The following is a 13,902-nucleotide window of genomic DNA, read 5'->3' on the forward strand; positions in this document are numbered from 1 at the left end:
ATCCGTGAATGTCACTCTCAAACATTACTAGGCAACCAGTAGCGGGAACGCCCACTGGCGACCTGCAGCGACAAAGTCGCTTGTAGTGAGCACGCACCTTCATTCAGATAGTGTGTGCATATACTCAAATTACCGTAGTTTTCTTTCGTTGCTAATTGATCGTAACATTGATTGAGACAATAGTCCAAAATTTCTACCGGTTAATTGTGTCTATCAGTATATCGCCCACCCCTGATCTACACAGCCTTATTTTGGTTGCTTGTCCTGTGGAGAGGTCAAAGGTCAACATGGTGCAGGAGGTCATGTCAGAGTAAACAAGGGAATCTTTTATTGCGGTGACCATGAAAGCGCTCTCTATAAACATTAAAGACCTTCTTTGTGAGTCGGAAGAAAAGAGAGATATCAAACTCTCTCGGACCAACCAGAAGGCCTTTCCAGCCCTTCATCTCTTCTCAGAAGCTTCTCAAAAAGGAATGAAAAAGCTCTTAAAAAGACTCACTCAGAATTGGGTACACACATTCTCTTTCTCTAAGGAAAGAGAAAGATGAGAGAGGGGGAATAAACAGTTGAGGAGAGAAAAGCACAAGTCCCTCTCAGTCAACCGGTAGGGACAGAGTAGTATTGTTAAGACCCCTTCACTGGTGTGCACACGCACAAACCCCCCCCCCGCTTCATGAAAACAAACCCGGTTATTGAGAGGTGCTTGGACATATTTGATTAGACCGGGTGACTCAGCAGGAATGGAAGAGGAAGAGGAGGAGAGACTGGGGTTTTAGACAGCTGCTGAAAGAAGAGAGGGAACAGGGTCTCACCTCATGGTCTGGGATCTCAGAAGACAGAGTCTGTCCTAGGACGGTCCCCGTTAGGTAGGTCCAGCAGCGGGCAGTATTGGCAAGGTTATAGCCGCCTGAGAGAGGCAGATTTGTATACGCAGAGAGCGAAAGAGAGAGAGAAGCAGGATTGAAGTCAGCAAAAGGGCTTCATTGTACTAGTGTAATTACTACCTTTCATCTAGCTTGGCTAGGCAGGTCTGCAGCTTAGAGCTCATTTCAAAATGGGCTAAAATCACAAAAGTTCACTTTCTTCTCTCAGCCCAACCCCAACCCGGCCGTAACAACACACTAATAAACTTTTTGGCCGAGTCAGAAACCTGGCAACAAGGACAGAAGATGGAGTTGTCAGTGTTAAGACATAGAGGAAGAATAAACTGAGGCACACAACACTGCTGAAAACGTCTGTCGATTTAGTTAACCCACAAAATAAAATTCCTCCATCATTTACTCATGTCGTACAAAACCCATGACATCTAAACACAAATGAAGATAATCTAATAAATAGATAATTTAATATTCTCTCATCTTTGCCCATCCACTGTAAGTCTACGCAACCAAACTTTGCATGCTCAGAAAGTACAAGTATCCTTATGAATCGAGCAGTTAAACAGAATAAATATTTAGTTTAGGCTTTTATTTACATATAACATTTGCATAAGACATGAATAGAAGACTAACTGTGCGTTCACACCGCCGCCGGCGAGAGCGTCAAATTGGCCGGAAGCCATTCATTTTCAATGAGAGCCGGCGGCAAGCTCCGGCGAGAGCGGCGCGGGGCGTCTTGGACGGCGAGAGCGCCGAGAAGAGTTGAAATTAAGTCAACTTTATGGTAATAAGCTATGACGCGGTTCGGCGGCAACCAATCGGAATGTAGAAGTCCTCCGCCTGAGAGGATACCAGAGAACACAATCCTGTAAACTTTGGTTCCGGCCACATTAGTTCCTAAGCAAAATGGAGGAAAAGTTAATTATTTCTGTTGCGGGTTTCCCGTTATTGTACGACGTGTCCCTGTTAACATACAGGGACATTAATAAAAAGAACGACGAATGGAAAAAGGTGTCTGAAATTGTTGGTGTTTTGTTACTTTCACATTTAAAAGTTTTTAATAGGTTAACTTATACCCTACATGTGACCAGTATGCACAAAATATGATACTGATTTATGTTCAGTTCTTATTTGCTTTGCGGCTCCTTTAAATAAAGTTTAAAAAAAATCACGCATTCTAAAATCTACGTCAGAGCGCCAGAGAGTCCCCGAATCTCACGGCGTCGATGGCAGGGCGGCGAGAGCGAATTTTGCCGCTCTCGCCGGCGGCGGTGTGAACGTACAGTAAGGGTGTATTCACACCTGCCTTGTTTGATTCGATTGAATCGAACTCTAGTTCGTTTCCCCCCTTGGTGCGGACCTTTTGGGCAGGTGTGAATACAGCAATCGAACTCGGGTGCGGACCAAACAATCGAACCGAGACCCAGCTGAAGAGGTGGTCTCGGTACGGTTCCAAACGAACTCTGGTACGGTTTGTTTACGATGTGAACTTGAACCGACCCAATTGCAAGAAAGCTCTGCGCCTTTGAGTTAACAGGCCTCCGTTGTCGGAGTTGCGTTATGGGAAAGTGATCTGTTGTTGATTTACTACATTTTGGCATAATGGTTTGTGTTATTGTTCGTTCAAGTGCGAAAGAGAATTTCATTCCGGCGCGCTGTCTGGCCACACGATACTGTTGCGCGTCTTTCTGCGCGTCGTGAGTGCATCATTGGAATGGAATGAATGAATGAGTGTGTGCGCATCAGGACATTCACATACAGAGCGTTCTCTTTAGTCTAATCGCGCATAAATGCTTTCAAAGCATTTGAATGAATACGAGCGAGTTCATATAATGTAACGATAGTTACAATACAAGGATGGTGGGTGGGTGTGTGTGTGTGTGTGTGTGTGGGGGGGGGGGGGGGTGCTGCGTTAATTTACGTTAAACTGGTCTAACTTAATCGCAAGCGTTAACGTTGACAGCACTTGTTAGCAGTATATACAATAGCTTTTTTTTGCACTTCCTAATTTCCCTACTTGAGAATCCTTTTCCAATGAATGGACAACCTTAGCACACGTGTGGTTTTGTTTACAAATTTTGGTTCACTTGCAAAAAGAGCAGTATGAAAGCGAACCGTACCAAACAACAACAAAAAAAAATTTATCTCCAAAGGGAGATATTTTATTTAACAGAATCCACTTTCCAAGAACTACAACATATGACTCGTTTGGACAACAACACATTTTTTTCCGGGCTTTGAGAAGTCTTAATGTTACTCGTTTAAATAACCCCGCCCACGGAATAAACAAAAAAAGGGGATGAGGCCTGGTTGAGCTGCATTAGAGAAGACAGTAGCCGCGTTTCCAATACCCTTCAAATTGAAAACACGCTAAATGGAAACACGTCAATTTCGCAAAAACTCCCATTTATCGCAAAAAAGTTTTTACGCTCGCATGAGGTGGTTCTTCAGGCACTTCGAAAAAGAAATATTTCGCAACACTGCAATGGAAACAGTTTTTGCGCATTTACAGTCACCTGACTTAGAAGGCGCGGTGTGTTCGGACAGAATACGAGAGAGTTGTTTATTCAATTCATAAAAGACAAAAGAATTACAGGAATACTGGATTCTAAACCTCAAAGAAATACCACAATCAAGACCTTGGAGCAGAAATGAGTGAGAAACACCTCATATGTGCTGCTCACGGTCTTTCCTTACCATTAATGCTTGCATAACACGCCTATGTCTCCTTCCGTTAATAATAATAATGTCTAGTGCGGTGGCTGTGATATATAAACCTACCAACGTCCGTTGCCATGATTTTTTAAATGATTTAATTATCGCGAGAGGAAAAAAAATAAGTTTTAGTCGCATAACATCGGTTAATGGAAACGCCGTCATTTCGCAATAGTTTTGTGCAAATCTGTAATGGAAACGCGGCTAGTGTTGTCACTGTCAAAGAGATGCTGTTTTGTCCACACCGTTTCCAAAATGTATTTGTTTGACCTTCTGAAGGCTGACAAACTTTAGCCAACACTAGTGTTGATGTAGTGTTTACTGTAGCTTGTGTAAGCTATCACTTTTGTAAGACTGTTTACCGCCCCTTAGGAAAATTAACTTTGGTTTTGTAATCAATTATTGTTTGTATTACCATAGTTTTCCGACAAATATCACTATTAAATTTTGTATAACATAGTATCTCAAATGTTTAAGAAAATTACAAAAACACAAACATACCACTCTGAAACGTCCTGTGAAAATCAGAGCTTGCAAAGTCTGTGCATGAAATCCGTTCTGGACGATCCTATTGTTTGCTAACATTAAGTCTTAATCAGGCCTTAATTTGTTTGAAAGTGACGGCATCCTTAATATTTACATCCGAGTAGAGTTCGCGGTTATGGTAAGGGATGGGACATTTCCCGAACACGCGCTAAGTGGTGCCAATCACAACACACTGGGTCAGCTAACCAATCACAGCACATTTCGTATTTCGGAAGGAGGGGCTTCATCGAAGCAGGAACTACATGGAGCGTTCGGGACAGATTGGGGAGAGAAGTGCTGTAATAATAATGTAAAATGTTTTTTTTGAGCAATCAAGCATTAAAGCATAATCTAGTAAATCCCCAAAACTAAATCAAGACTTCGTAAAAGGGCACAATAGAACTCTTTAAGAGATTAAGAGCATAATACAATTGAACAAAAACAATGACACACACCTCCTCCTAGTAGCAGAGTGGGTAACTCCCAGCCCAGTATATAGTTTAGACACTCTCCAACTCCAACGGGAGTCATATTGAAGGAGCACATGGGGTCACCCGCCATTGTGTCTGCTCCTAGTTGCATCACAACTGCTTCAGGGTTAAATAGAGCTTTTACTTCCTGCATCACACTAAGAGAAAAACAAAAAAACAAATAATGCTTGTTTATGTTTAAATGACACTGAGCCATAGTTAGGGACAAACAAAACATTGCAAGGAACTTGATTGGATAGCTGGTTAATGGATCTTTACAGACCTGGTGAAGGTCTGGCAGTACCGATCATCACGTATGCCATCCTCAAAGGGGACGTTAACAGCGTACCAGCGTCCTTTACCCAGTCCAGTGTCAGTCACATCACCTGTGCCTTTGAAACAAATAATAATGATATCCCTTAAGTTGGTCTCTTTGGTCATTCATATCACTGACAAAACTGATGTCTGAGCCAGCATGAATTATCTACATCACGCTTTAATTGGCATTGACCGTTCAAAAGTTTGGGGTCAGTAAGCTATATATATATATTTTTTTTTTTTGCTCAATTGTGTCAGAAATGACATTTGTAATGTTACAAAGAAATTCTACAAATAAAATAAAGTTCTGGGAAAAAATGCCATCAATCTTTGCCATCACAGGAATATATTACATTTTAAAATATATTAAAATAGACAAGTTATTTTAATTGTAATATTTCACAATATTACTGTTTTTACTGTATTTCTGCAGTCTTGGTGAGCATAAACTTAAAAAGATCAATCTTAACGACCCCAAACCATTACTTTGTACTTTCAGATCAAGCTGTTGCAAGGATATTACATACTCAAAGATATATATTATAATTTTTTTGCTGCTTGCTTACTTTACTAGAATTCTTGGACACTTTGTCACAAGTAAATTTCATGGTGTGCAGTTTATTGAAAAGTATTAAAGCAGACGTTTGTTTAATCCAATTGTGTTGGGACTGCATGAACATATTTCACTGCTATTACCATACCATTGCTGAAACTGTGCAGGGGATTTCCAGTTCCCAGAATGCTATGCATAGAACTGAACTGAGAGAGACACTGTTGAAGTGTTATTTTATGTGTTTTCGATGATGAAAATTTGGGAGGAGCTTAATGTTGTTATGTTTAGGGTTGGATTTTCGGGGGTTACCACTGCAGTGAAGAGCGGAGCATCTGCTAAACGTTAATGTATATGAATAATGTATAACGTGTATGACTCGGCTTCACTCAAAGAGCAATTACTGTGCAGATGCAAGTGCAGTGATCAGTCTCTTCCTCCTTGCTTTAGTACTCAATTCTTGCGTTTTACTCAATTCAGTCAGATTACCACTACAAGTATCTGGAGCAGAGTTTATAATTTCATTTAATGTTAAGAAAATCTATTCCAAGTGTGTCCACATATGAATTGATGTTTTGAATGCGTCATATATTTGTGAAGATCAACTGGCAACTGTGTGGCAAAACCAAGCCAATGTTTTTCCAAGCCAAACAAGCCAATATTTACTCATTAAGTAAATAATAATTCAGGTATCCTGTAAAAATTAAATATCTTGTCTTCATAGAGCATTTGCTCAGTTACCTTTCCAAGTGCTATTGTTAAACTAGTGAAGGGGCTCTCAGAGTCTCCAAGAAGCCACAGAGCTCCAGTCTCCATTATCAGCTGCGTAATCAGACTCTGGGCACTGGAGTGGAGCCTGCAGCTCCAGCTCTGGCACGGCTTGAAACATGACTGTCAATTAAGGGAATTAAAAGACGTGCTGGTCTTCACTGAGGCATAGAGGCATGCAGAACTAACCTGGAAAGAAGCCAGGAGAGAACTTGTGCAGAGACACTGTCATGACTTTAGAGGTGAAGCTGAAAGCGTCCTCCACACCTGGAGAGGAAACAATGCAGAAGTCTACTTAATGGGAAGGATATTAAATCATGTCCAAGGAAAAGCATACAGGAAGTGCTCTTTTGCACTTTGGATTTGTGATCTAATTGAGATATAAACAGAACCGCTAACAGATAAATACAAACAAGGAATATGACCTGCTACTATCTAAACATCTGGGTCAATGAAAATAAAATAATCTAAAATAAAGAAAATATAACTTGGTGTCAATTTTTTGAAACCCCTTTTAAGAAAGATCAAATGATATCATATTTTTAGAGACTTATTGAACTTAACACTGTCTTAAGGGTCTGAAGGCTCCTTTCGATATAATTTTGTGTTGTATGTGTTTTCCTGCATTGACTGCAACACATGACTTAAATAACAGACTACCCAATAATATGTGACAAAATGTCTCTGTCCATACACCCTCAATACTTGTGACCTGGACTTTGCATTGTTGTAAAAACACTATAAAACAATAAGCTCTATTAGATGTATTGATTGCACCATGCACTTTACTGGACATAGCTCTTTATGGGGTCTTTTAGGGGTATTTATGGGGAGTTAAATTAGGTATAAGTTATGGGTAATGTAATTTAATTTATGGGGACATATATTGATAAGGCAAATGGGTGGACAACTTAATACTATATGCCTGTCTGTTTTTGCTCTAACAACATTTCGTTGTTATCTTGTAACAATGACAAATAAATAAAACTGAACTGAAACTGAATAAGGTTTCTTTTCAAAAATACCATTCTTTTAATGAGACTTTTTCTTCATTGTGATATCAGGACAGTAAGTAACCCCCCTGTTAAACTCAAAATGATGTTTCATTTAGAAATTAAAAAAATGCTCATCATAGAAGAGGTATATTCATCCATTAAGTTGAACATATTTTTTAATGCATTTTTAAATATGCTCATTTCCAATTTCCCAAAAATATGAGTGTTATGTCACTGACCCATCTAACATTCACTCTTGGTATTAATGTGGATTTGGACGTCAGATAGAAATCTAAAGCCAATTTGTGAATTATTTGTGGAAAAGAAGGATGTTAAATGCTATTAACGACAACAGGTTGTTATGGTTATTGTGTGAAGTGTTATTACCATCGCCATGGTGAAGGTCCACATCCACATAGAGAACCCTCTCATACTTCTCCCGCAGTTTGAGGATTCCAAGAACAGCGTCATTCACATAACAGAACCCAGATGCCTCATCCCTTACATAACAACACATATTCAATCAGATGCTCCAGTGACCCGCTGAACAATGTCCTACACATATAAACATTCATCTATAATAAACATATTTGACAAAAACTAAACACCTAAGCTTGTTTAAAAAGCTTCTGCAAACAAACTGTGACGTAAAAATTTGAACTTGGTTTAAACATGCCAAAGATGACACTGGCATCTCAATGATTGATGTGGAGGTGAAACACAAGAGGGTGGGCACAAGGCCTGTTGTGCTGTATTACTTCTTGGCGTGATGCCACCCTCCGGCCCAGTTGATGGCCACATCACACTTTCCATCCAGCAGATTCTGGGCAGCAGTCAGAGTGGCTCCTCCAACGGAGGCTGCGTAATCAAAAATACCTTCCACCACCGGACAGTCATAACCTAAAAAAAAAAAGAGCGTCAAGAGGGGGGTTTGATAACACAGAGAGACAATGGGATGGGGTGTAGAGAGGAAACTGAGAGGAAAGATAGTCTGTCACAGAATGGGAGAGTGAGAAAGAACAATAAACACTGAGCTACATTAAAATAGATCCTTTGGCAAGAGCTTTGTTTCCCCCTCAAAAACAATAACACGATTCTCTATCCCTGGAGATTAGTATGAAGTGTCAGTTTGTCAGGCATTTAAATTACACATGGCTGTGATCCAGTGCAAAAATTAAACACTGATTGTAATAACTGGAAAGTCTGAGAAAGATTCAAGTATAATACTGCCCACTGCTGTAAGCTAGAGGGCATTTCATGCACTAGCACAAGGGACACCAGTGGCTTGGTTGACTATTCGGCAATTAATCGCATCTACCAAAAGATTGTGTTTATATAATATATATATATATATATATATTAGGGCTGTCAAAAGATTAATCGTGATTAATCACATCCAAAATAAAAGTTTGTGTTGTTTACATAATATACAGTCGTGCTCAGAATTAATCATACCCCTGGTAAATATGATCAAAAATGGCTGTAAAAAATGAATCTGCATCGTTTATCCTTTTGATCTTTGATTAAAAAAAATGGCAAAAGTCTAACCTTTCATTTAAGTAAAAGAATTGAAAGTGGGGGGGAAGTCACATTATTAAATAAATGTTTTTCTCCAAAACACGTTGGCCACAATTATTCATACCCCTAGAATTTTTTATGAGTAAAGTATCTCTGAACTATATTCCCATTAATATTCACTTTTTTTTAGCACACCAGGGTGACTAGGAACATGAAATTGTCCAGCCATTACTTCTTGTTCACAGGAGTTTGAATATGAGGAAACACAAAGACCAAATTCCCTTAATCATCCATCACAGTGAGTAAAACCAAAGAATATAGTTCTGATGTGCAGCAAAAGATTGTAGAGCATCACAAAATGGAAAGTGGCTGTAATAAAATAGCTAAAGAATTGAAAATCCTCATTTTGACCATCAGGGCAATAATTAAGAAGTTATAATCAACTGAAGATGTCACGAATCTGCCAGGAAGAGGACATGTGTCTATATTGCCTTAATGGACGGTGAGGAGGACGGTTTGAGTGACCAAAGAGTCTTCAAGGATCACAGATGGAGAATTGCAGAGATTAGTTGAGTCTTGGGGTCAGAAAGCCTATTTTAAAAAAAATCAAACGACCCCTACATCCCCACATGTTGTTTGGGAGGGTTTCAGGAAAAATGCTCCTCGCTCATCCAAAAACAAACTCCAGCATGTTCAGTTGTCAGACACAACTGGATCTTCACACGGCACAGGTTCTGTGGTCAGATCAAACTAAAAAAGAGCTTTTTGGCAGCAAACACGCTAGATGGGTTTGGTGCACACAAGGATAAAAAGTGCCCCATGTGTACAATTTAATATACCGTTGGATCTTTAATGTTGTGGGCATATTTTTCTGCTGGAGGCCCTGGACTTCTTGTTCAGATGCATTGCATCGTGGATTCTATCAAATATCAACAGATTAAAAAATCAATTCCTGACGGCTTCTGCTATACATTTTTTAATGGGCCGTGGTTGGATCTTCCATCAGGACCACGATCCAAAACAAACATCAAAATCAACACAAAAATGTGTTAAGGAGCACAAAAGGAAGCTTCTGCCATGACCGTCCCAGTTCCCTGACCTGATGAGTGGGCTGAACTGAAGAGAAGAAGCAGCAACATGGATCTGGGAATCTGCAGGATCTGGTGAGGTTCTGTGTGGAGGAATGGTCTCTGATCTCTTGTCAGTTGTTCTCCAAACTCATCAGGCATTATAGGAGAAGACTCAGAGCTGTTATCTTGGCAAAAGGAGATTGCAAAAGGGTATTTAATAAAAGGGTATGAATAATTGTGGCCGACATGTTTTGGAGAAAAACATTTATTTAACAATGTGACTTCCCCCCCACTTTCAATTCTTTTACTTAAATGAAAGGTTAGACTTTTGCCAATTTTTTTAATGAAAGATCAAAAGGATAAACGATGCAGATTTATTTTTTACAGCCATTTTTTATCATATTTACCAGGGGTATGATTAATTCTGAGCACGACTGTATGTGTGTATACTGTGTAGAATTATTATGTATAAATACACACACATTCATGTATATATTTAAGGAATAATTGCATTTATATACTGTAAATACATTTATATAATTTATATTATATATAAATATTTTATATATAAATATAACCAATTTTTCTTAAATATATACATGATTGTGTGTGTGTTTATATATATAAATAATTATACACAGTACACACACATAAATTATGGAAACACAAACTTTTATTTTGGATGCGATTCTTTTGACAGCCCTAATATATATATATATATGTCTGTGTGTGTGTGTGTGTGTGTGTAGTATATGTATATAGTATATACACACGCACACACGCATATATAAACAGTGTATAGCTAGTGTATATAAAGATATTAATACAGTGTACACACACACACACACACACACACACACACACACACACACAGTCTGTGGTGGCCAGCATTCTCTTTTATGCTGTAGTTTGTTGGGGAGGAAGCAGCAAGAAGAGAGACGCTGGTCGACTGGACAGACTGGTAAGGAGAGCTGGCTCAGTAGTAGGCTCAGAGCTGGACTCTCTGGTGACAGTGGCAGAAAGAAGGACCCTGGACAACGCCCACCACCCCCAACACCTTCATCGGGCAGAGGAGTGTGTTCAGTGGTAGACTGCTGTCCCAGCCCAGCTCCACCAACAGACTTAAAAACTCTTTTGTCCCACTGGCCATCAGACTGTAAAACAGCTCCTAGTCATGGCAGGGAGGACAATAGATAATTGGATAATTTTTACCTCCCTCTGCACTCTTCACCTCAATTTGCACTACATCTGTACTGTTTACCTCCATCTGCACTCCATTTCCACTGTTTACTGTTTCGCACTGTTTACTGTGGCTACTGTGTTATAAGTTAATTTTATTTTAATATAGGTTTAATGTGTTTTAATGCACGTATGTTTTTGTATGCTACTGGATACTTGAATTTCCCTTGGGATAAATAAAGTATATATTATTATCATCATCATCATCATCACACACACACACACACACACACACACACACACACACACACATATTAAGTTATTTTACAATTACTTTGTCATCTTGCAGCCCACATGGAAGTTTGCTGAGGTTTAAGAATTTGAATTGAACTGAAAATATCACATCAGGTTTATATTAAAAATGGGTAGAAAAAATATATACTGTAAACTTACATTTTAATACTGCTGAGGAAATATTTTAAATATCAAATCCAATTATTTACCTTTGCAAAAACCATGTTGTACTTAGGCTATATCATCCTATTATTTTATTTTTTATCAAATAGTATAATAATATCATTGTCTTTTCACATGAAAATATATAGCTGCCTTTATATTTTAGGAATGGGTTATCATATTTTGGGGTCCTTGGGTTCAAAAAGTTTTAAAACTTTACAAAAAAAACAAAAAACGTTTTTTATGAAAATCGGTTTATGAAGATAAAGCCAAAAGCTGTGCAAATGCCAAGCGAGGCCAATCTGCCTGTGCCTGATCTCACTAATGCTCTTGTGGGAGCAACTTCCTACAGCCAACATCTGCTGAAATGTTTTCACAGAAGAGTAAAAGCTGCTGGAAACAGCAAAAGGAGTCCATATATTGATTAAAAAATTATGCCTGATCATCTGAATTCAGGGGCCTATACCATGAAGCCAGTTTAGGTGGCTAGCCAGGAATGTTTCAGTTTAGTTTGCGCCAACCCTGGGTTTTAGGCACCATGAAAGTGGTTTGGCATTTAGCAGTGTTCATCGCCATAGTAACTTATGCTCCACGGCTAACCTGGTCCGGTGCAAACCTAACCGGGGCAAACCGAAATTGGACCAATCAGCTGTGAACAAAGGATAAAGTCACTCCACCAGTTTCTACTTCAAATTAAAGGTCACTACATAGTAAATGATTTTTAAAGACAAAGTCGTCTGGCTTTTAGTAACACTTATTTAGAATAATATAATTTTGTATGATTTAGATATTATTTATGTAATTATTAATCGATCACGCATACAATTTTAGTTGATCAATTATTTGTACGCACAGTTTAAAGGAATAAATACATAAAGGTAATATAAACGCTTTAGAATCAATAGATAACGCTATAAAATGACTACATGTGAGCTTAAAAGTTAAATTCTCTCTATATCTTATAAACTGTATCAACTTTTACTTGCACTGACTTAGCAAGACTTTTTCTTTTAGTTTTCCTCTTTCATAGACAAATATTTTGTAAATGTGTTTAAATTCCTAATATTGGTTTTAATCTCGTAATATTCTGCAGAAGAGATAAGTGAATCACGCTGCTTCTCTCCTGAGAAATTAATCGCAGTTTCACTCTTTCTCAGCATGTGATTGGCTGTTCGCTACTGATGTCACACCTAAACTCAGGATCAAAACCTGAGTTGACAGAGAAAGTTGATGATCAGCATCATCATGGTACCAACAAAGCCTGGTTGGATTGGTTTGGCTTTGTCAATTCAAAACTAATCCTGTATCCCAGAGTTTGTTCAACTACCATCATGGTACAGACCATCATGGTACAGGCCCCAGGTCTATTAAAACAAGTCTCACCCAGTCCAAAGTCAACAGACTGAGGGTCATCATTGTCCCCGTCCTGGCTGATCTTGTGCAGGTGCTGCAAGTAAGAGTCGGTGTGAAACACGGCCATCTCCTCTATTGAAGCCGCATGTGGCTTTACCACCCTAAAAACCACACAAAACAGTTTCAACACCATAAAGATCAGCTAACATTATTTACGTATTTCAAAAATACGTAAAATGAAATGAATGAAAATGATGTAAACTGCACCTCATGTATTTCAATAAGCCATACGCCTCAATCAGTGAATGCACCATACTCGCCTGTGAGAGAAAGAAAGTAACGTTAAGTTAGTAAAGAAATTCAGGAATGTGTCTTTAGGCTACATATTCGCCTCCATATATTTCAGTTATTTACCTAATTAATTAGCACATTAATGTAGGCTACTATAGTTTTTTCATGATATTCCAAAGTTATTCAAAGAATACCACGGTAATATACCACGGAAGATGTCCAAAACATGGTAAGTTACTATTTCGTTAGTTCAGTCAATCTCGATTCCATTTGAATTATGTATGTCTCTGTATGTAATGCGGTGAAGTATGAAGCATCTAACGTTAACGTTATCTGACTCAAGACAGATGTGTGTGTTGTGTTTGGGAGTGTGAGAAGTGCAGTTCTCACCCGGTTTGGCACTTTAGACAGCGAGTCACATGTCTGGATGTATTCCGGACTGTAAACATACACCACACTGGGATTTCTGCTTTTATCATTATTACTGTCGCTTTTATCACTCATTTAAAATCGAACTAATCAAAATCAAAGCTCCTCATAAACCGACACAGAGCCTTGTTTCGGTGCGCTGTGGCTGTTCTGACAATGAACGTTACAACAATAATCGTCCGTTAATTCAAAATAAAAGTCCGGAGTTGTTCTTATCGAGATACTGTAATGATGTTTGTCAAGATAACGTGCTGTTTTTGGATTTCTTTCTGATAGGAAATATTAAAAACGGACAAATATCTGGATAATTCAATAAATAAAATAAGTTTATTTAAATATTATTTTTATTCAGTTGAAATGTATTATATTAAGCAAAATAAATAAAAG

General features: G+C 38.6%; 1 protein-coding gene across 4 annotated transcripts in view; it reads right to left on the reverse strand.

Annotated features, from left to right (window-relative positions):
* The window catches only part of hdac8 (histone deacetylase 8), a 38,187-nt gene extending 24,471 nt beyond the window's left edge, over positions 1-13,716 (reverse strand). The window contains exons 1-9 of one of the 4 annotated variants that reach the window (XM_079594498.1): positions 13,477-13,704; positions 13,063-13,115; positions 12,826-12,956; positions 7,978-8,119; positions 7,607-7,719; positions 6,414-6,491; positions 4,872-4,980; positions 4,574-4,746; positions 813-907 (exon numbers count right to left, since the gene is read on the reverse strand). In XM_079594498.1, the coding sequence (XP_079450624.1) occupies positions 813-907; positions 4,574-4,746; positions 4,872-4,980; positions 6,414-6,491; positions 7,607-7,719; positions 7,978-8,119; positions 12,826-12,956; positions 13,063-13,115; positions 13,477-13,590 (1,008 nt within the window). In that variant the 5' untranslated portion in view covers positions 13,591-13,704. The other 3 variants (XM_079594500.1, XM_079594499.1, XM_079594501.1) reach the window with 3 other exon arrangements.
* Between the last annotated feature and the right edge of the window lie 186 nt (positions 13,717-13,902).

The sequence above is a fragment of the Phoxinus phoxinus genome (assembly GCF_949152265.1).
Source record: "Phoxinus phoxinus genome assembly, chromosome: 2".
Classification (NCBI taxonomy): Eukaryota; Metazoa; Chordata; class Actinopteri; order Cypriniformes; family Leuciscidae; genus Phoxinus; species Phoxinus phoxinus.